The sequence below is a fragment of the Panthera uncia genome (genome assembly GCF_023721935.1).
Source record: "Panthera uncia isolate 11264 chromosome A3 unlocalized genomic scaffold, Puncia_PCG_1.0 HiC_scaffold_11, whole genome shotgun sequence".
Taxonomy (NCBI): Eukaryota; Metazoa; Chordata; class Mammalia; order Carnivora; family Felidae; genus Panthera; species Panthera uncia.
Window position 1 is genome coordinate 57,459,495 of NW_026057578.1, and position 23,721 is coordinate 57,483,215.

The following is a 23,721-nucleotide window of genomic DNA, read 5'->3' on the forward strand; positions in this document are numbered from 1 at the left end:
AAAAATGACTATTCAGATCTTCTGCACATTTTTAAATTAATTTTTTTTGCTATTGAGTTGTATGTTTATATATTTTGGATATTAACCCTTTATCAGATATATGACTTGCAAATATTTTCTCTCATGAAGTAGGTTGCCTTTTATTTTGTTGATGGTTTTCTTTGCTGTGCAGAAACTTTTTTAGTTCAGTGTAGTCCCACTTGTTTATTTTTGCTTTTGTTGTCTTTGCTTTTGGTGTCAAATTCAAAAAAGTCATTGCCAAGACTGGTGTCAAGGAGCTCACCACCTATGTTTTCTTCTAGTTTTATGATTTCAGGTCTTACATTCAAGTCTTCATATCATTTTGATTCAATTTTCGTAGCATAAAAAAGTTCCATTTTTTGGCATGTGGCTGTGCAGTTTCCCTGGCACCACTTATTGAAGAGACTGTTGTATACTCTTAGTTGCTTTGTTGTAATTAAGTGACCATATGTGTGTGGGTTTACTACTGGCCCTTCTATTCTGACCCATCAATCTATGTATTTTTCTATTGTATCCTGGACATTTTCTATTGATTTTCTGTTGTATCATGAGCATTTGGGTTATGATGTTAGAGACTTTTGATCCTGTTTAAATCTACTTTAGCAGACAGTCACCCTATTTAGGTTTAGCATGTAAGTTCTGGTCTATTTTTTTGTGCTGTAGTTCCAATGACAGTTTAGTTTTCAGAACCCTTGCATGCTGCTCTGGTCTGCTTCATTCTTTTGGCACTGCAAGGTCTTCTGATCAGTTCCCTACTAGTACTACCTGTAGGGGCTGAACCTGCTTCCCTGGGCCACCTTCTGTGGGGAATGCAGACAGCCAGAGTGGCTGGGCCTGAGTCCTTTTCTGCCAGTTGGCGTGAGTCAGGGAAACACCAGGTTCTGCTGGCATTGCTCCTATGGATGTAATGCCTGCCCTTCTGTGCTCCATTGAGTTGGCCAGAGAATTCAATACTGTCCATGCAGGCAGATCAGCCCACCTGTCAGTGCCCCGGGTGTGGAGTTGGGGATGGTTCAGCCCACCAGGATGTTGAGGCTGCCACTGTGGTCAGACTGGGTGGCCAGCCCATACTCCAAGAGCAAGGGTTGTAGCCCCCTCTAGGTCTCTATTAGACTTCCCTCTCCTAGTCCTTTGTTCGGAGAATGCAGATTTTTCTTGGGATTTATATCTATGTCTGCTGACAGTCTAGATTTCAGGTCTCTCCAGTATCCAGTCCAGATATGCATGGAACATGAAAAGAAAACCCAGGGCACTCACCACACTGTCACTTCTCTAGGCAGTCCCATCTTCTTTCCAGCTTTCAGAGCCCTCGTATCATGATCCGCTGAAAAATTTCTGGGGTATTTATTTGTATTAGAGGGAAGCAGCAAGGAAAAGTGAATCTACACTATCTTGTTCCCTATACATCATTCTAACTGCCTCAGAAACCTCCCGAAAGCAGACCATATATATATATATATATATATATTATAAATTAATGTTATCAGTGATTGGGATCCTTGATTATACGATTGTGCCTAAAAAATTAAAATATGATGAGTCAAAATATGATGGTAGAGAGTTTTAGTTGGGACAAGATGGTGTAGATCAATTTCTTTTTGCTAAGCACAACTATGAACCCTGGAAATAATGCAAGAAGCAAACAAAGAAAAACTCTAAAAAGTGGCAAGAAGAAAATGAGCTGGTTGGGGACCCCAGGGCTGCACAATCAACACAGTGATAGGGCATCCTACATCTTTCCCCACTCATCCAGGCCCACTGTTTCCCAACCCACTACCTAGCAAGATGAGGCATCCAGGTAGATTCATTTCTCCTCTCATTCCTCTAATAATATTGGTCAAGGGGCAGCAAGAGGGAGTCCCACCAAAAATAAACAGCTAGGGAAAGCACTCTCCTTACTCTCTGGGTCTGAGACACTCCTTTTCCACCATGAGATACAATAAGGAGTGTGAGCTAATCTGTCAAGGGAGACCCAGCTATAGCAAGTGGCTTAGTCCAGGAAGCCTGTGTCCCCACTCCACCTAGAGGCAGCTGGAGAGCACCAATAGAGGGAGCCCCTGCCCCACAGAGACCAATCCCCCACCCAGTCTGGGAAAAGCCCTCCAGCTCCCTCAGGCAGCACCAGCAGGGAGCTCCAGTGGTAACAGATAAATCAGGCAGACCAAAATAATATATTCATACCCATAGCTAAAATTTACTACAGAGATATAGTAAGAATACACAGTCAAGTCATAAGGCGAAAAGAGGCAGAGGTCTAGAGGCGTCTATATGCAGGCTTCCACCTGCTCTTTCTCTCCCATGAGGGGTCACACAGAGTGCACTCCTCTATGCAACAAAAATACAGCAACACATGTGTGATGTTTCTGTTCAGGTAGGCCCATTATGAGACTCCACACTCAAAGATTTTATTGGGGGATGGTCATAAGCACATTCTTCCTAGCATGTGCCAAAATGACAGATCCCCAAAACTAAAGTAGGTTATTCAACATAAACTATATTGTTTGCACAAACAGTCTAGGCACAGGGAACCACTCTTATCAGTTAACTGTTGACTGAGAACACCCTGGGAACCAAGTTCCCAGACTCCAGACAAGGGCCAATCTTACAAGCATGACTTTCTAAGGAGAGCAGTCTCAATACTGCTATGTTATCTCTTTTCTGCACAATTGTATGACCCTGTGAATATATGAAGAAAACATTGAATTGTACTCTTTAAATGAGTGAATTGAATGGTATGTGAATTATCTCTCAATGAAGTTGTTTAAAAAAAATCCTAGCAAGGTTTTTTTGTAGACATAGACAAGCTTATTCTAAAAGTTATGTGGAAAGGCGAGGCCCTAAAATAGTTCAAACAATCTTGACAAAGAAAAATCAAGTGAGAGGAAACGCTACCTGATACTGAGGCTCAGTATGTAGTTATAGTAATCAAGACAGCAGTGTGGTTTTGGTGGAGGCACAGACACAGACCAATGGAACAGAATAGAGAATCCAGAAATAGATCCACTCAAATATGCTCAAATGGCTTTTCACAAAGGTGCAAAAGTAATTCGGTGGAAGGAAACTAGATTTTCAACCAATGGTGCTGAAACAACTAGATGGCCACATGCAAAGAAAGAAAGAAAGAAAGAGAAAAGAAATGAACCTCACAACTAAACCTTACAATTTATACAAGAATTAACTCAAAATAGAACATAGATGAAACAAACAAAAAGCCAAAATGGATCATAGATTTACTTTTAAATTTTTTTAACGTTTATTTATTATTGAGACACAGAGAGAGACAGAGCGTGAGCAGGGGAGGGGCAGAGAGAGGAGACACAATCTGAAGCAGGTTCCAGGCTCTGAGCTGTCAGCACAGAGCCCAACGCAGGGCTCAAACTCACAAACTGCAAGATCATGACCTGAGCCGAAGTTGGACGCCTAACTGACTGAGCCACCCAAGTGCCCCACATAGACTTACTTTTAAACCATAAAAATATTAAACTTAAAAAAATAGGAAAAAATCTTCGAACCTAGGGCTAGGCAAAAATTCTGAGACTTGACACCAAAGCCCCAGTCCTTAAAAGGAAAAGCTAATAAGTTGGATCTCATCAAAATTAAAAATTTTGTCTGTGAAAGATTTTATGAAGAGGATGAAAAGCCAATCTACAAACTGGAAGAAAATATTTGCAAGCTACGTATCCGGAAAAGGACTAATACCTAGTATATATAAAGAATTATCAAAACTCAACAGAAAGAAAGAAAGAGAAAGAAAGAAAGAAAGAAAGAAAGAAAGAAAGAAAGAAAGAAAGAAATCCAGTTAGAAAATGGGCAAAAGAGGGGAGCCTGGGTGGCTCAGACAGTTAAGCGTCCCACCTTGGCTCAGGTCATCATCTCACGGTTCATGAGTTCAAGCCCCATGTCAGCCTCTGTGCTGACAGCTCAGAGCCTGGAGCCTGCTTTGGATTCTGTGTCTCCCTCTCTCTCTGCCCCTCCCCCATTCATTCTCTCTCTCTCTCTCTCTCTCTCTCTCTCTCTCTCCCCTTCTCTCTCTAAAAATAAATAAACATTTTTTAAAAAGTGGCCAAAAGACTATACCTCTCACTGAAGAGGATATATGCAAATAAACACATCAATGATCAGTGTCATTAATCATTATGGAAATGCAAAATACACTTCAGTGAAATACAAACACACACCTGTCAGACTGACTACAATAAAAAAACAGCAACACCACCAAATGCTGGTGAGGATTCAGAGAAGCTGGATCATTCTATACATTGGTGGTAGGAATGCAAAATAGTGTGGCAGTTTTAATAAAACTAAACATACAATTAACATCCAAACCATCAATTGTACTCTTGGACGTTTATCCCCACACAAATGAAAATTTATATCCACATAAAAACTTGTAAATTGATGTTCATAGCAGCTTTCTTTATAATAGCCAAATATTAAATCAGTCCTGATATTTTTCATTAAGTGAATGTTTAAACAAACTCTGGTACATCTATACCATGGAATATTACTCAGTAACAAAGAGGAACAAACTATTGATAGAATAGCTTGGATGAATCTCTAGATGCTGAATGAAAAAAACTCCTGTCTCAAAAAGTTCCATACCTTATGATTTCATCGATAAAACACTTTGAAATGACACAACTTTTAAACAGAAGACAGGAGTGCCTGGGTGGTTCAGTTGATTAAGTGTCTAACTCTTAGTTTTGGCTCAGGTCATGATCTCAGTTTGTGGGATCAAGCCCTGCATCAGGCTCTGTGCTGACAGAGACAGAGCCTGCTTGGTAATTTCTCTCTCCCTCTCTCTGCCCCTCCCCCATGCTTGCTTGCTCTCTCTCTCTCTCAAAATAAATAAACTTTAAAAATAAAAATAAAAAAAAAATAAATGGAGGACAAATTGGTGGTTGTCAGGGACCTGGGAATGAAGAAGCAAGAGATGGATATGGTTATGGAGGGGCAACACAAGGATCCTTACGATCAGGAGAATGTTCTGTATCTTGTCTGTGGTGATGGATACACAGATCTCTATAGGTGATAAAAGTGTATAGCACTAAATATACACAAAAATGAGTTAAAGTTGAACTAGGGAAGTCTGAGAGAGATCAGTGAATTGTATCAATGTCAATATCCAGGTTGTGATATTGTACTGTAGTTTTGCAAAATGTTACCCTTGGGGGAAATTAGGCAGATTAGAAAGCTCTCTAAATCACTTCTTACTACTTGTCAATCTACAATTACCTCAATTAACATTTCAATTTCAGGGGTGCCTGGATGGCTCAGTTGGTTAAGAGTCCAACTTCAGCTTAGGTCATGATCTCACAGTTCGTGGGTTCAAGTCCTGCACTGGGATCTCCGCTCTCAGCACAGAGCCCTCTCTGTATCTTCTGCTTCCCTCTCTCTGCCCTTACCCTGTTTGCTCTCTCTCTCTCTCTCTCTCTCAAAAATAAATAAAAACATTTAAAAGTTTAAATTTCCAATAATAAGTCAGGCCTAATCCTACATGATGACAGGTCCCATGAAGTATCCCCACAGAAATCTGCCCATTTCTCAAGGTCATATCTCCAGATGTCCTATTGTTTCTTCTGCTCAAGAGCCCATTCTCTCTTCTCACAGAGTTCAGGTCTTTATTTCAAAGCACTCTCCTGCACGTTCATCTTCCTCTGGAGAGCTTAAATTGCCTCATTACCTTAACCGAGCCAGGAAGCATACAATGGTAGGAGCCCCAGACCCCACACACCTGGAAGTCTTCAACCCCAGTGGGCTCAGGGCAGCCGGCTGCCTGGCTACTCAGGCACCTCTTTCCATTTGCCATCAAAAACGTGACTCCCCCCCGCAACCCAGTGTTAAATACAGAGGGGGAACCCCCAGCAAACCACAGAGGAGTGTATTCGTAGTTCCCAAAAGTTGAATGCCCCAGTGAAGCAGGCCTGATTTACAAAAACTTTCTTATGAACATTTGCCAAAGAGAAAAATAGGAATCTGAATTCTTGGTTTTTGTTGTTGTTATTGTGGGATTTTTTTTTCCCTTTTTTGTAAGAGTATGCCTTGTTAGGAGCATCTTAGAGTGGAATGTACTCCAAACCCAGCAACAAGCCTCTGAGTCATTGAACTATGTGTACGCTGTTCCATGGCATCCTGTTTGTCTTTTGTTCCCCTCTGGACCTTATTTTAAGGAAAGAAATGGAAACGCCAATAAAAGCATCAGCACTGAGAGATTTGGCCAGGAACCAGTGATGGTAGCAAAGGGGTGGCTTTGGGGGATTCTGCTTCCTCTTCACCACCATCCCCCAACACTACAAAGAAGCATGTAATAATCTAATTAAGATTAATTTAGTCTCAGGGCGTCTGGGTGGCTCAGTCAGTTAGGCATCTGACTTCAGCTCAGGTCATGATCTCACACTTCTTGGGTTCAAGCCCCACATCAGGCTCTCTGTTGTCAGCACAAAGCCTGCTTCTGATACTCTGTCCCCCTCTCTCTCTGGCTCTCCTCTGCTTGCATGTGCTCTCTCTCTCAAAAATAAATAAACATTAAAAAGATGTTTTTAAAAATAAAATAAAGTAAATTAAATTAGTTTCAAAATAAGCCCTTATCTCTTCCTTATGTCCTCCATGTTGCACCTCCAAAGGCCCATCAGTATAGAAACTATGATGCCCAGGTCTCTGACACCATCCATGTCACCCCTCCCTCCACGCAAGCAGAAGCAGCAGGAGGACATGATCCAGAGCCAGGGACTATGGCACTGATGATCCCCTTAACTGGACACTTAAATAGGTAGCCTAGGAGCAGATCGGGGATTTCAGCGTGTCAACAACATTCGTTTGCAGTGGGGTGGGGCGGGACTTGCGCTGAATTTCGCTAAAAAACTGCTGAGGCAGCGTCTACCCTGAACCAAGCAGAGACCAAGGTTTGGTTTTCAAAGCAAATGAAAAGTTTGAGGCTTTTTTTTTTTTTAAAGAAAAATGACTATAAATATGCAGTGTGTACCATGTGAAAAGGACCCCTTCACAAAATCCAGAACATTTTCCCTCCTGCTCCTCTCTCCGGGGTAACATAATTTTACAGGGAATAGGCCTCCCCAGATTCCAATCTTGTTTAGCTGGCATCCAGACTGAGACTTGGAGCTAGGTATAATTGCTGACCTAGAAACTCACTGCAGAATTGAGGCCAGAGTATAAAATGCTTTATTATTGTCTGGGGAGAAGGGGGGAATGGGGGAGAGAGAGAGAGAGAGAGAGAGAGAGAGAGAGAGAGAGAGAGAGAGAACATGCATGCATGTATTATGGTCACATCTAGAGAAACAACCCAGATTAATTCACTGTTATTCTCTACCTCTCAGACAAAATCCCCGTTAATATGTCCCAAGGAAAACTTTTTTGTCATTTTGCAAATAGATGAATCCCATTCTACCTAATGTAGATTCTGAAATCAACTGTACAGAGTCTCATATTTCCTTCAGGAAATATGGAAGCTAACCCTTGCTCTCATTCCTCCCCCAAGAAACCTCTGCCCACCTCTCTCTCTCTCTCTCTCTCTCTCTCTCTCAGCTTTTCCAACTTAAGATATTAAAGGCCTTTAAAAAGCTTCTAAAATTGTGCCTTCAACATTCCATGCCTTTGTTTTTCAGTCCTTTGTTCTTCTGCCAGCTCAAGAGCCCAGGGGGCTGCCTCGGTGGGCCCCAGAGCCTGTGGAATCCAGGGCTGTGGGTCCACAGCTGGCTAGTTGTGCCAACAAAGCAGAAAGGTGAAGGTTCGTCTTTCAGACCACACCACCCTGGAGGAGAATGAGTTCACAGAGAGCTGTCAGCCTGGCAACTGTGGGTACCACAGACCTAATGATGTCAGAGAGAACACCAGTAGCTTCTTCAGAGTCTTTCTCTAGCCCCAAGAAGGGCTTCTTTTTCTTCTGTTTGTGCAGCCATGGCACGGGGCAGGAGTTGAGCCTTCCTGGCTCTGATGAGCCCCAGAGGGCCTAACTCTTAGGTACTAATAAGGTATCCAAGTTGCAACCTGCTTTTTGGCCCTGTCCACCCTATTGTTTTCAAGGCTAGTTAGAACGTGTTAAGGTTAAAAAAAATAACACATTACCTGATTGCTGCCTGGCAGTTCAAGAAACATACATGTGGAGAATTATATCCTAGACTGCACCCTTGCTTGGAAAAGATTTTGAAAGCAGGTAACGCTCCTAAGCTCGCAAACACTGGACGATCTAATTTGCTCAAAGCATCCCCTCACTCACCCATCTCTAGCCAGAGATGCCCGCTATAAGGCCACATGTTTGCTGTCTGCCGGTGGAGCTTGACTTCTGCTTGCTGAGTTTTACCCCAGGAGGGTGAATATAAATGAATTAGACTTTCAACACTTTCAAAGGTGTTTCCTGCGGTCACCATTTTGCAATTAAGTTGTTCATAAAGTCTAATGGGTCAGGGTACAGTTAAGCAGTATAAAAAGCAACAGCCCCCAATGCAGAACATGACTAATCTACGACACTCAGCAAACCGGTTTTACAAATAAGGTAGTTCTTTATTTTAAGTTTCCAAAACCTGACATCGTACTTTGTCCTTCTTGTGTACATTATTTTTCATCCTACCTGTACCTCTTGTAAGACAGAATTGTAGAAGAGGTATAGAGATGAGGCTCTGAAGTCAGGGCTGGGTTTCTAGCTCTTTGAATTGTTTCTCTTTTCCAATATATAAAATGGGGATAATAACGAGTTATTATCAACCTACCTCGTGGATTGTTGGAAGAATTTAGGTAATACCAAGTAAAGCACTTAGCAATGAGTAAGTGCTCAGTGGATTGCAGTGATTAGTATCATTAGTATAAGCAAAATTATATTGAAGAAAGCTTTTTTGCAATCCTAACAACACACGTCTTTATATGAATACATATGCTTACTATTTCAGTTTTAGTTACAAAAATATTCATTAAGTTCATCATCTCCGAATGAAACCGAACTAATTAATTCATGTGCTTAGAGGAAAACTTGAAATTAGATCCTTTAATGATCTGAAGATGAAGCACCTTGGCTTTGCATTCTGACACCAAACAATGGTCCACGAATTAGGTTTTATTACATTTTTATCCTCTTACCTTTGTAATTGCTTCAAGTTGTTTCACTGCTGTTGGAGTGATTTGAGAGGACAAATTACGAGGCCAACATGATGTAAATGAAAGCCTGGATTAATGACAAATGATGTCAAAACCTGAGAATGTGAATGCAAATTGTAGTTAAACTAAAAGAAAGTCAAATGCCAAAAAGCTAACACTGCATTTGAAAGATTTTATGGGGAAAAAAAAAAGATGAGTTGTGTGCCATGTAATGACGTCTCCATCCTCTTCGTGCTGGATCCTTCTTTAGCCAAATTGATCATAAAAATTAATTAAAGTAAAATGTGGTTCTCTTGCTGTGTCTACACTGCACTGAGTGAAGTGGACAATTTGTAGGGCCCCAGAAGAGCCTTCCTCCACTCTCCCTGCATGAGGCCCAGAAAAATATCTTCTAACCATCATGTAGACCCTGGAGGGCTTGGAGTCCACGTGACCACAAAGGATATGGGCTCTGGGAGCTGGAACAGATTTTGGGGGACATCAAAGCCCATCTCCTCCCTGTATAGGGTTGGAAAATTGAGGCCTTCAAAGCAACAAGCTTCAAGCAACAAGCTTAAGGCCACATCTCAAGTCAGGGGCAGAGCTTGACAAGGATGCCTATTCTATTGTACTATGCGAATTCTCAGCCTTCCTTCTTCCTGAGTCTCTCTCCCTCCATTTCCAGCAGACCCTTTGCAGCACCTCCTGACCCCATTCCCTATCCTGAATAGCTAAATCCTGACATCCTAGGTCTCGTCCAAGTTATGCCCTGTGGAGCATGAGCTGAGGGGACTGCTCACAACACAAGGGACATCACTGGGCAGACTCGATTCGGCACCATGAAAGCGTCTCAGGCCTCAGGGAATGATGGAAGAAGACATCTTAGACTGGAAGCCCTTCCTTCATGGCAAAGCTGGCTCTGGATATCAGTGTGGTTTTATTAGAACCATATTTTAGCAATGACTATGCTTTTAACCACAACCTAATAAATGGCCCACAGGACTGAATCAAAACCACACCTGGAAAGTGATGCAGTGACAGTGACCCCTAGAACATGAGACCATCCTGGCTGGCACTCTGAGAGCTGAAAGTGTCACCTCCAATGCTGTTTTGGCCTCCCTACCGTCACTGCCCCTCCCCTTGAGTAGTAGACCCCACCTGTCTACCACAGTCTCCAGTTCTAGCCCAACCCAGCCTCATGTAAAGATTAAAGCATGGAGCCAAGACCTGCAATGTCCATTCAGCCTAGTTGGCCAGATCTTCTGGATGCCAATGCCCTTGTCTTGGGTCTCCACAGATCTCCCTCTTGGCACAAGGCTGGTCTACAACAGTGATCCTCTGCTCACTTGCTTTGTAGTCTGCTGTGATACTGCCTCCTTCTCTCCCACTAGCTGGTGCATACTTTCATGCATCTTTGCTTGAAGGTTTGAGACTGGGTAATTTTTTAAAGAAATAAATAGGATTGCACTAAACCTAGACCCATGTTGTGAGCCATTGACCTGAACTAAGGCATCCCAAGGTTGGAAGAGGCTGCCTTGCCATTCTTCTGAATAAGCAAGCTGTCACTGTCTGGCCAGATGCAGATGGGCACTTTTTTTTTTTAACATCTCTCTCCAAAGTTAACGAATTTTATTTTTCCTGTCACCATTGTTTAAAAGCATAAACTCCCCCAATTTAAATGGTACAAAAATAAAATAGCTCCCCAGTGAGGATAGTTGGGTTGTATCCCCTAGTCTGATACCTAAAGGCTATAGTGCAAGGAGTTCCCCTTCAGTCTTCCTTTTCACAGCGAGGAGGGTAACGCCACCCTCCTTTTGATAGCTGTTGAATTAAACTCGTATTCTATATTGAACACATGGCAGAACTTGGTAGTTACATTTATAAATCCTAAATAATTGAGAGTGTCACTCTCAATTGAATGGCTTCCAAAGCTATCAGAATCAGGGTTGGGGTAGAGGGGGTGAGCAATAAGGTGGAGGGTTTCCCTTCTCATTCCTTTAAGTCCAAAACTAAACCTTCTAGCTTCCAGACTCCTGTTTGTAAGTATCTAAAGGAATTTCCCGTGAAGATTTCTGTCATCGTCCAAAGAGTTTAGTAAGTGCTGTCCAAGTACAGTGTTGTGCTAAGTACCAACCAGATGGGGTAGCTAATCACAAAGGAAACTCTCCTGAGCTTATCAAGGTGCCAATTTACAGGCATGTAACTGTTGAACTAACAAGAGGATAGCATGGACCTCATGACATATGTTCTCCTAACACCCTATATTTCAACTGTCTTAACTCCCACTCAATGTCTTTGCAATTATTTGTATAACTTTTTTTCCTCTACAGAGGCTACCACCTCTGTAGAAAATATTAGGAGTAGCATATTAACACAATGTAGACTTGTAGAGAAATGACTCTACCTCCAATTTAGTGGAGGAAAGCCTCACAAATGATTTTTAAGACATTTCTTAAGGGCTGATGACTATAGACTTTTATTTAGCTTCCTTGTCTATTAGCCCTTTACTCAGTGAACTGCCATTTCTGACATTTTCTTCTGTTTTATTTCAATCTACATTTTATCCAATGTTTTTATGTATTGTTTGTTGGTCTTGTTGATGTAGTGTCCCAGAATTTGTGTGGCAATGGGCTATTTACAAATTTTACCTGGAGAAACTCCATCATGTCCCATGCCTACCCAAGAGATCATTGAGATATGACAAGTGGAATTCTTCACGTGTGGCTCTCCTTGCATCATCCATCAATCCATCATACTATGTGGAGGGGATATATATATATATCTCCCCTCCAGGTTGAACAGATCCCACATTCTGAAACTCTCTTGCCATTAAGCACTCCAAAGTACAATTCCCATTGTGATAACAACTCTTAGTGGAAGGTTAAGAGGGTGGCTTTCCAGTGCTTTTGATCCAGACCCTGAATCTATTTGCCCTGTTTTGAAATAGACTATTATGTGGAAACATTGATTAGATGGGTATCAAGTATGGTGCCCAGGTTTCCATGACTTGGGTTGGACACAAACCTTCAGCAGAGAGCTTCCGGGTTTTGGAGAGGCTGAGCAGGACCATAGTTTCTCCCTGTGTGAGATTAAAGCTATCTACCTCCATCTCCCCTGCTCCCCCTGATTCTCGCCTCCTTCCAGGCCATCTCATTCATGACCATTGCCTTAACAACAGATATTGGCAAGGATGCAGAGAAAGAGGATCCCTTTTGCAATGCTGGTGGGAATGCAAACTGGTTCAGCCACTCTGGAAAACAGTATGGAAGTTCCTCACAAAATTAAAAATAGAACTACCCTATGACCCAGCAATTGCACTACTAAGTATTTATCCAAAGGATACAAGTGTGCTGTTTCAAAGGGTCACATGCACCCCAATGTTTATAGCAACTCTATCAACAATAGCTAAAGTATGGAAAGAGCCCAAATGTCCATCGACAGATGAATGGCTAAAGAAGATGGAGTATTACTTGGCAATCAAAAAGAATGAAATCTTGCTATTTGCAACAACGTGGATGGAACTAGAGGGTATTACGCTAAGCGAAATTAGAGAAAGACAAATATCATATGACTTAACTCATATGTGGAACTTAAGATACAAAACAGATGAACATAAGAGAAGGGAAGCAAAAAGAATATGAAAACAGGGAGGGGGGACAAAAACATAAGAGACTCTAAAAGATAGAGAACAAACTGAGGGCTGCTGGAATGGTAGTGGGTGCGGGGAAGGGCTAAATGGGCACAAGGCATTAAAGAAGACATTTGTTGGGATGAGCACTGGGTGTTATATGTAGGAAATGAATCATTGGATTCTACTCCTGAAATCATTATTGCATTCTATGCTAACTAACTTGGATGTAAATTTTTTTTAAAATGACTATTGCCTTGCTTCCAGAAGCGGAGCACTAGCCCACTGCCTTCCTCTTCTCTTTGTATGATTACATAGAGTTGAAACAGTCAGGTATGAGGATGTGTATTGACTTGGAGTGGACAGAGTAGCCACAACTCTGAGGATTGTGGGGGCACTGGGGAAAAAAAATGTCATTTCCTCTGGCATCCACAGAAAACACATTCCTTTTGAAAAAGGGGTCATCTCTGGGCTACCAGTTTCTCAAATACCTGGAATTAAAGGAAAATGTACCAGAATGCATAGCTAGGACTGAATCTGTTCTCTATGACATATGAATGTCTCCATTATATAAGGTATGAATCCAAGAGGCATGGTGAAATAGGACATACATGTCATTATTCTCACTTTCCTCATTCTGTGAAGGTGCTCTGCTATATCCATCCACTGAGAGGATATTCTCATATATGAATTGATAATTTTAAAAGCCCCAAATCAGGGGCACCTGGGTGGCTCCGTCAGTTAAGCATCTGACTTCGGCTCAGGTCATGATCTCACGCTTTGTGGGTTCAAGCCCTGTGTTGGGCTCTATGCTTGGAGCCTAGAGCCTGATTTGTATTCTGTGTCTCCCTCTCTCTCTGCCCTCCCCCCCACCCCCCGCCGGCTCAAAAATAAGTAAACATTAAAAAATTTTTTTAAAAGCTCCAAATCAGAAAGTATAAGACTTCATTTCCATGATGATTTTTCTTTTCTCTCAGGAGCAAGTTCTACCTATGATGACATCATAAATTTACTTCTAAGGAGAATAAACCTCTCAAAAGAAATACATGGTTACCCCAATTATAGAAATTGATTTTTTTTAACTCCAAGCAGGTGCTAATCACCAGTCATGTATAGAAACTTGGAAGAGAGTTTTGAAATACAAGTTATACCCCATATAAGTAAACTTGCTGCAAAAAAACACTTCATACTTGTGCTCAGAAACAGGTGGCTTACTAAAATTATTTCTCTGTTATCTATTCTGTCACAGTGGAGATATCATTGCCTTTGAAAAATCTACTAACTATAACAGCATTATCCAACAAGAAGGAACAGTGAGTATGGAATAAAATAAATTTACTATAATAGAGCCTGCAATATTCAGTAATTGCCTGATTAGAAGCAAGTGTTTTCCTATGTTTAATGTTCTTAGTATGTGTGGCCCTTAACCACTCACCCATTTTACCAGTGTTGTTGATTATCCACCATGTACCTACCACATCCTATGCTGGGACAGGTGTCCTCAAGGAGCATATTGTTTTGCTGCACATCAGCTGTTTGTGTTTCTTTTGCTATAATTAAGAAGGATGTTTAGGTTCTTGGCAATAAATTTGTGTGAAAATGTCTCCATATTACAGTTATAGCTTTTTGAATTAGGACACCAGAACTATTAATAGCTAATCTATGACATCATGAGTTGAATTTTGCTTAAGTTGGCCAAGACGACACGATAGTACTTTGATACTGTCTTGTTGAGAGGGTCATTGAGTGGGTAACTTTTTGAAAACTTGTTTTGTGACAAGCATTCTTGAGGACTGAATGGGGTGTGAGAGAAAAGTAAAAACAAACTCCCTATACGTGAATAGAATACAGTTTCATGATTGGGAAACTGAGATAGACATGAAACAACCGGTGTACTGTGGAATAGCCAGGGTAGGCTGTAGGTGGATTGGGAAGTCCAAAGTGGGATTGGGGGTAAAATGTTGTAGTGGGCCAGAGTGACTAGGGAAGGTTTCATGGAAGAGGTGGCCTGTGTTCATTTCCTATTGCCACTATAACAAATCTAGCACAAATTTAGTGGCTTAAAACACAAACTGATTTTCTTACAGTTCTGGAGGTCACGGTCTGATATGGTTCTCACCAGGCTAAGATCAAAGTGCTGGCTACAGTCTTTCTGGGGGATGGAGGGGAGGATCTATATCTTGTCTTTTCAGCTTTTGAGGCTGCCTATGTTCCTTGGCTCATGGCTCCTTTCTCAGTCTTCAAAACCAGCAAAGGCGGGCTAAGTCCTCACGCTGCCAATGCCATCTCTCTGGTTCTTTGAAGCTTGGAAGGGTTCCCCCCTGTTAAGAACCCTTGTGATTACATTGGGGCTGCCTGGATGCTCCAGATAATCTCCCTATCTCAAGGTCCTTAAAGTTAATCACATCTGCAAAGTCCCTCTCGCCATCTAAGGTTCTGGGGATTAGGATGTGGATATCTTTGGGCAGTCATTAGTCTGTCTGCCATACTGTTCTTGAGCTGATCCTGGAGGGGTCACTCAGATCTTCTTTTAGGAGGCTTTCATCTTGAGAGTGTAGCTTGCATTCATGTTAGGAAGTGTGTGGGCAGTGAGGAGCTGGAGGTGAGGATTTGGGGAAACCGTAGTCTCTGGGTGGGATCAGATGGCAAATAGCTTGTCAAAGCCAGGCTGGGGAATTTAGATTTGAGACTGTAGGCCACCACTGAGGCAACTTTAGAAGGAGAATGACAGGATACATTTGCTTTGGGAGTGATAATTGAGGGAGCAGTGTATTCAAGGATGCAGAAAGGACCAAAGGCATCCAGGAGAATTGATAGGGGAAGCAGATAATACCTAGTAGATCGGGTGTTGATGGAAAGGGTCCCCCATTGTACCTCCAGGGTGAGACACATTATATGTGCTTACTAAAGATTACAATGACATTTGTTTAGAACTACTGAAAATTCCAAACTGCATTTGATATACTTGGAAAATCTAAATAGAATTTCTCACATTTTTCTTTGTCATTTTGCTGAACTATTTCTGCAGAATGGGAATCTCTCTGATTCTTTCCTGAATGCCTTCTCCTGAAGAAATTCCAACTTCAGTGGTTCTGTAATAAACTTTCACTTTAGATTTATGATTATGTATATTATGAAGAAAAGATTTCAATCATGATTTTAAAACATTTTTCTTTCCTGAAAGATCAATTCTTTTCATAGGAAGAGCTGGGAAGGAATTAACTTCAGGAACACATAACTTTGCTTTTTATTATTATTTTTTGGTAATCAATTACTTTTACATGGTCCTTGTAATGATTTCTTACATTACTACAATATTACATATACAGACTTTGAACAGGTAGAACTGTGATGCATTTGCCATGTTGAAAGGTAGAGATTTCTGCAGTGAGACAGAGAATAGTCTGACTGGAACTATGCTTCTCCACTTGAGCATGCATAAGGCTCACTAAGGAGGCAGATTAAAATGATAGATTGCTGGCCTCATCTGATCTACTAGGGCCCTAGAGATATGAACCCCAAGTGCTCCCAGGGATTCTGATGTGGATGGTTTCAGGACCACACCTGAGAAGCACTGGCTTTGATAATAGAAACATAAGCCTCAGGAGCATTGATGAATACAGGAGGTCAGGGTGTGCTGTGGAGAAAATGGATGTAGTTAGGGTAAGATGTGGTAGGTAAGAGAAGCAAGCCCAGAGTTGGACTGGATGATTCCTTAGTGCTTCTCTAATAGAAGATTAATGACCAGGACAGTGAACTCCATGAAATAGCCCCATTTTTCTTGATGACCCACACCCACATGCTAGGAGAGCTCTCCATCCAATGACTCCAAATGAAGCCAGTGTTCCAAAGTGGTAGGAATGAAGGTTGAATAGCACCCAGTGCAAACCCAGTGAGAACCAAACAGCACCCAAAGGAAATGACATTTTTTGAGCTGTTGCCTTTCTACATGACTATGTATTTATTTAGACACATATACCTCTATTTTTATTTAAAAATATATATCAATAAGGCGAATTTCAACTTGGCATCTTCACAATATTAAGTGCATACTGTGCATTTTTCCAAGGAGAGGAACAATTGCTTTCATCAGAATCTCAAAGAGGTTCAGGACCACAAAGAGTTAAGTAGTACAGATTTTAGGACACTAAGAAGGCTGTTGACCATGACCCCTAATCTTCTCTGATCCTCACTGTGATGTGGGTTGATAACAAGGAAACATGAGAGGAGGAAGCTGGTAACGTCTGTTCTCGAGTATGTGCAGCACTGTGTGGGATGGGAGCTGAGTGCTACTCCTATCCATAAGGGTGGGTGCAGGTGGTTCGAAGGCCACTCTGCCCTCAGGTGGCTTGCAGACAGGAACATACTGCAAACCCACATAAACAATCTACTAAGCAAGATATAAGTGAGTAGCTCAGTAAGGCTCTAAGTATATAAGATCTGAGAAAGCTAAGGATGAAATATTGATCTTAGAACTGTACTGTCACAGAGCACCATTGAGTTGGAGAGACACTGAAGAGGAAAACCCTCATGCTTGTTGCAATCAAACGTGGCGGGCTATGCCATCTCAATTTCCAACTCAAAGGAATGATTTCATCCTACTCTATTGAAAATGGGAATTATTTAAAAGTAGTTCAGGAAAATCTTGAAGAAATCACTTAAAATAAAACCAATGTCCTTCAATCAAGAGTGATCATGCCTTCCCTTGCTCAAAGGGGACAGCAGGAAGGAATGTTGAATTTGCTTTCTGCCATGTTACCTTTTTTCCTCCTTGATGGAAACATTTTACCATTCTGTAATTTGTACTTCTAAAGGCTGTGCTCTTCATTTTCCTTGGTAGTTAGCCCTGAGATTTCTAATATGGGCATCATGACCTAGACAGGATCCGGTTTTATTTCAAGGAGGGACAGTTATATAGACAAGGATTATATAAATGCATTTGTGGTATTAAATTATTCATACATAATATTTTTATCACGTTACTATATAGCACTTGTAATACATGACTGCAAGAGTGATATATCTGGGTAATATACTCAGTCCTGACTGCTTCCTGATGACCATAGTTTATAGAATTATAGGAGAAAGATAATATCACTTCTAATGAAATAAGGGGGAAAGTTGCTGGATCAATGATATATCCAGAGTGTGTATAAAAGTTTGCATAGAACATTAACCTGTAGTAGCAATGTGATCATGACATGGTTTATATACAAGAAAATTCATTTATTTTGAAGAAATAATCCGTGTATAAATGGTTTCTAGTGTGAAAATCGTTCACCGATAAAGACAGACCCCATTGGATCCCCTTTGTCTGAATTCAGGAGATGTCCATTCTGGGAGCAAGAACTGGCAAATAAGTACTCCTACAAAATGGTAGGCTTGCACACATGGGGGAAAGTAACTTTTCATGCATTCGATGCCTAGGGGAATAGATATCTTCTTATTTTGTTGTGATCATTTGAACCAGATGGAGTACGTTTGCCTTCTCCCAGACCTGTGAGCACCAACGTTCCATCCCGGGGCTTGGTGTCAGTCAGGAGGTTCAGGTCTTCCCCTCACATCTTACAGAAAGGCTCCATCTAGGACCACTTTGTCATTAGAGTGAGGGCTTCCCTATGACAGAGCAGAGAACAGATATGCAGGTTTTCTAGAAGCTGGGACTGGGGAACATGGAGGGGCAAATTGGGGTTTAGGGAGAAAGATGTCAGATATTGGTGGCCTCTTTAGTGGATGGTACAGACCCTAGAGTTATGACATCAAAATTGAAGCTATGTCAACGTTAGGCCAATAACATGTATGCATTGCTACACATAAACAACACTGGAAGAGCTCAGCTACTGTTATATCAGAATTGCAACATGAGCAGCAGACTCTAAGGGCTTAGAAAGATTCTTTGAGAATCAGTTCATTCTGGAAGTGCCCCTAAAACTGAAATGATTTTCCATATCCTTCCTAGATGGCCTTTCTTGCTGATGAATACTACAACTATTGCCAAGAGATTTTACAAAACGTGAGGAACCAAGAACTTGAGAGGGTAGGGTTTTATCTATAAAACACAAGTATTTATGACTCATCATTAATCATTGTACTTGAAAAGACCCCTCAAGGGATGTCAAGTAGTAATTTATTGCACTGAAGTGCTTAGAAGGCAGCTATTTATAGTTATTGAGGTGATACCTGAGGTGATATTTTTATTCAGTTTAATCATTTGGAAATTTTCCAAGGTGCTAATATAACCTTATGCTTCAAATATAATTCAGCTATTTTTTAAGATGTAATTCCTGCTGATTTTGAATAAAGTGTTGGTAACATTATTCACCCTAGAATTTTCAGTAACACTAAAGAGTCATTTTACTGATAACCTGCTAACTGAAAAGGAAGCAAGACTTTGAAGCAGGGTCATCTGTGTTGTAATGACTGGATGATTTTATTCTAGAATTGGCTGTGAAAAACATGAGCAAATCTTTTAACCATTCTGAATTTTATCTTTTGCCATAGAAAATCCAGGGGAACAAGTGCGCATTTAAATGAAATCTTTTTTGATGCCTAGTGTTCTAAGTACTTCAATTTTGGGTGATAATGTTCATTTGGGATGAGTTCATTTAGTACTTATTGTGTGTAAAACATTACAGTGAAGGAGATACCAAGGTGTTTTCAGGATGGCCCTTGTCCTACTAATGCAATTTTATAGATATCCATCCACATTGGATATCTAATATACTCCTTTCCTTCATTTGCTCATCAAACATTAACTTAATTCTTACCCTGTGACTAGAACCATTTCTGGAACTAGGGAACATATTCTTCATAAGGCTTATAGTCTGGTACTAAATGGAGCAATACAAGCCAATAAATATGATACAATATGGCAAGTTCTAGAATGGCAGTTTGATTGGATTGTTTTGGGTGCCAGGAGAAAGAGTAATAAGATGGCTGAGAATCTCCCAGGGGGGGAGCCATGTTGCTGTTGATTGCAGTGAAAAAGCAGAAGTTCAACAGACTCAAAGTGCAGTAGGAAAGGGGTTCCAGGTAGAACCAATGGTGTAGGCAAAAGCAGCAAGATGTTCACAGGCAATGACATGACAGAAAGGTCACTATGACTAAATGTTAATATCTCTTAAGGAGAGAACCAGACGGAAGGTGTGAAAGTAGTCTGGTGCTAGAAAGGGTCTCATGCCCTGTGAAGAATTCTGATTGATTGAGAAGTGGGGCAGGGGGAGCGGTTGGAGACAGTGATGCAAGATCACCATACGGGAGCAGAGGGCAGTGAGGAGGTTTTGTCACAGTCAAGGTGAGAACTGAGGGGGGAGGTCTGGAGCAGTGACAATGACATCAGAAAAAAAGATAGACAAATTGGAGAACTATTCCTAAAGCAGATACAACAGGATTGGATGACTTTGGGAAGGATTGGTGAGAGAGTTATCAGAGATGAGCCCATGGTTGCTATCTCATTAAAACCCACCAACCCTGGGGCGCCTGGGTGGCTCAGTCAGTTGAGCAACCGACTTCGGCTCGGGTCATGATCTCACGGCTTGTGAGTTCGAGCCCCACATCAGGCTCTGTGCTGACAGCTCAGAGCCTGGAGCCTGCTTTGGATTCTGTGTCTCCCTCTCTCTCTGCCCCTCCCCGCTCATGCTCTGTCTCTCTCTCTGTCAAAAATAAATAAACATTTAAAAAAAAAAAAACCACCAACCCCAAAAAGCCATGCTCCAAAGTTACCAAACTGACAGTAAAAGGATTAATAATCCTCTCATCCCACTATTGTATTTTTGTTCAATATCTATGAGTCTCCTTGGAGACGTCTTCTGAAGAATTAATGCCCTGGTAACAAGATTTCAAATCACAGGTTCATCATCAGGTACTTAGAGAGTTGGCCCTAACTTCCTTGGCAGCCTACATACAGGGATAGTCCTTGCCTGGAGTCATTGACAGGTCCTCCTGTCAGGGTTTCAATGCTTCAAAATATTTGAGCTTACAAAAATCCCTGAAAGGCAAGAGTCTTTATTAGCTGGCATCTCATGTTGGTCATCTGGTTCAATAATAGAGTCTGAAGAGTCATCATGGGCAAAGATAAAGAAAAGTAAGGAAGCTGCCATTTTGTTCCACAACAAAAAGTATCTACAGAAGTCTTTAAAGAAGTCCCCTATGTAGAATGATACTGGTCCTCTTTTATCACAGAGTCTTTAGGTGAATTCTAAGTTGGCAAGGAGGAAGCCTCTTTGATTACATACTGTTACACGTCCTTCTGAGCTGACAAATAATTGAGGGAGTCAGTCAATGAACATTTATTCTAAACTGTGGTCTGTGGTCTGTGCCCTGTGGCCAGATCTTTATCCTGTTACAATCAACAGGAGCCCCCTTGTGGTCAGAAATGGCCTTCCTTCCAGAAAACCATGAAAATTACGTTCCATGTCTTCCCATCCAACTGGCAGTTGTTCTCTGATAGGCTACTGGAAAGAATACTTCTAAAACACAGCCTGGAAGAACTCATAGACAAAGCTTTACATTAACTAGACTGAAATTCATCCCATTATCACTTGGATCTGATTAAATATGTAACGGGGGACTAGTCTCACCAGACACAAAATGAGTTTTTGGAGGTATGTTCTACTCCCTCATCAGGTGGAGGACTTGCTCACTTCTTTCTGGAAATCTCTGCAGCAAGACACAGTCATGCTTATGTCATTGCCCAATGTGTGCCAGCTCTTTAAATGCTACGATGTGCAGCTGTACAAGGTAGGAAGATATTTGTCTTTCCTTTCTAGAAATCGATACCAAATGCTGGGATTAGAACCACAGCCCTCCTGCTCTGCAGTCTCTGTGGTCTTCAAGCCCTCTGAGGAGTAAATAATGGTGTTGATGGACCACGAGCCTTTTGATCTTTCCCCAAAACTCAGCTTTTTTTTTTTTTAATTCAGCGAAAGTTACCTCATGTAAAGAAAAAGCCAATACACATGGTGACCTATGGTTCCAGTGATTACTGAACTCTGCACTAGGTCAAAGTTCTTTCTCTGGTAATTTCAACAAAAGAAGACTTTTTAGAATGAGTAATTGGAATAATTGCTTTGGAATATACCTAATTGCCAGGGTTTTCTGGTTGTTGTTGGGTTTTTGTTTTGTTTTGTTTTGTTTTATTTTGTTTGTTTGTTTTTAATGCTCTATCTCTAGAGTGGTTATCATTATTTGGGGATCAGTTATATATAATTTCTGTGGTTCTCCTTAAGCTGGCCATGAACCTTTACCTTTTACTTTATTACCTTTTAGGAAATAGTCTAGTCCTTCAAAGTTTTTAACACAAAGGTTGAAAAACGGTGGCTGGGTTCTCAGCCCTTATGTATTTGGATTTGACCCACCTACTATTGGCTGAAATAGTGTTTCTTAACATTTTGAATCAATTAGCAATGTTTTAAGATCTTTAAAAAAAAAAAAAAAAAACCATCCTGGCTGCACATCCTGCACGGTGAGCAGTGAATGGCCAAGCCGCTGGTGGCTTTCTCTCTGAGTTTGTGGCACGTCTGACCATGGCCACTTGTAACTAGAGGACCCCTACCCTGGGCGGCAGCCACCACATCTTGACGATTCTGTTGCAGGGAATTGAGGACGTTCTCCTTCATGACTTTTTGGAAGATGTTTCTATTCAGTACCTGAAATCTGTCCGGTTATTTAGTAAGAAATTTAAGCTGTGGCTACTTAATGCTTTGGAAGGGTTTCCCGCCCTCGTGCAGATCTCTAAACTCAAAGGTAGGTTTCAGTAAAAAAAAAAAAAAAAAAAAAGAATTCTGTTGAGAGTAGATGACGTATCTGACTTTCAGACTGAGGCAGGATACCTCAGTTGTTGGGTAACTCTTCCCCTCCTGCACTAAACTGTGGTATGCAAGGCATGACCACTTCAGATCTGCTGGTGTTTGCTTTAGTGCGATGATGGGTCCTTGTGCTGATCCACCCACACCCTTTCACTATTGCCCCTTATAAATACTAACAGGGACTTCTGATAGGCCCTCCGGGATAGAGGTGCAGGGATGGCAGTGGCTGAATACTACTTCCCCCAGGCTGCTTGCCTGCTCCAGGACTACAATGGCTTCCTTTAAATGCCAGCATTCACCCACGTGTGTGTGACATGTTTATGGTCCTGGAAATACCCATTTTCTCCCTCCTGCCTCTGTGAGGTTTTCCACCACCACCTGTAGCTGCTTCCAACAGCCTCCCCACCAGGACCCTCCTTTTCCTGGGCCAGCTTGCTCAGGGCTGAGTCTTGCTTTCTTTGCACACTGTTTGCTACTTTCTCAGAGTGCCCACATAACAGGACCATGTCTAATTTTAACCCACCAGCCCTGCACCCCTTGCTGGGTTCGGTACTCACACTGGGTATCTTGATCTTGTGTGACCCACCTGGATCTATGGGACCATGACCATGAGACTGCCAGCCAAGAATCCGCAGGGAGGGGGTGCTGCAGGGAATGTAAGGTCTGGAACTTGCTGTGGCAGAAGATCCATGAAGTGGGGAGACCAAGCCCCGCTCCAGCTTTCCTGTGGTGGCTTTACCTCCCATCTTAACCCAACCCCGGGCTCCCTCTGTCCTTCCCAGAGGCACTTCAGAGCCTCCTAGTTGATCATCCTGCCTCCAGCCTCACCCCCTCAGTCACACTCCCCTCCACACCTAGTGATCATTCTACACAGTTATCTGACCCATTAAAACCTTCCATAGCCCCTGCTGCCTGGAAAGTCCCCTATGCAAAGTCATTCTCAGCTTGGCCTCTGGCCTCATCTTTGTCCCCAGCCCCCCAGGACATCCCTCCACTGGTGCTCCTCAGCAACACAAGACAGGTTGTCCCCAAAAAGGCCCTTATTCCTGCTCCTGCCTGTGCCTAGACTGCCAACCCCATCCGCAACCCCCCTCCCTCACCCCCCACTCCTCACCCTCGCTAACTCCTAACTTGCATGTTCTAAGTCATCCCTGACACCTTCTTCCAAACAGGCCTCTCCCT

General features: G+C 41.8%; 1 protein-coding gene across 1 annotated transcript in view; it reads left to right on the forward strand.

The window, feature by feature from the left end:
- RFX8 (regulatory factor X8) overlaps positions 1-23,721 on the forward strand; it is a 63,693-nt gene that overhangs the window by 24,018 nt on the left and 15,954 nt on the right. Inside the window, exons 5-9 of the mRNA XM_049651341.1 lie at positions 13,983-14,046; positions 17,999-18,109; positions 18,693-18,770; positions 21,359-21,472; positions 22,327-22,477. Coding sequence (XP_049507298.1) covers positions 13,983-14,046; positions 17,999-18,109; positions 18,693-18,770; positions 21,359-21,472; positions 22,327-22,477 — 518 coding nt within the window. The remainder of the gene's footprint in view (positions 1-13,982; positions 14,047-17,998; positions 18,110-18,692; positions 18,771-21,358; positions 21,473-22,326; positions 22,478-23,721) is intronic.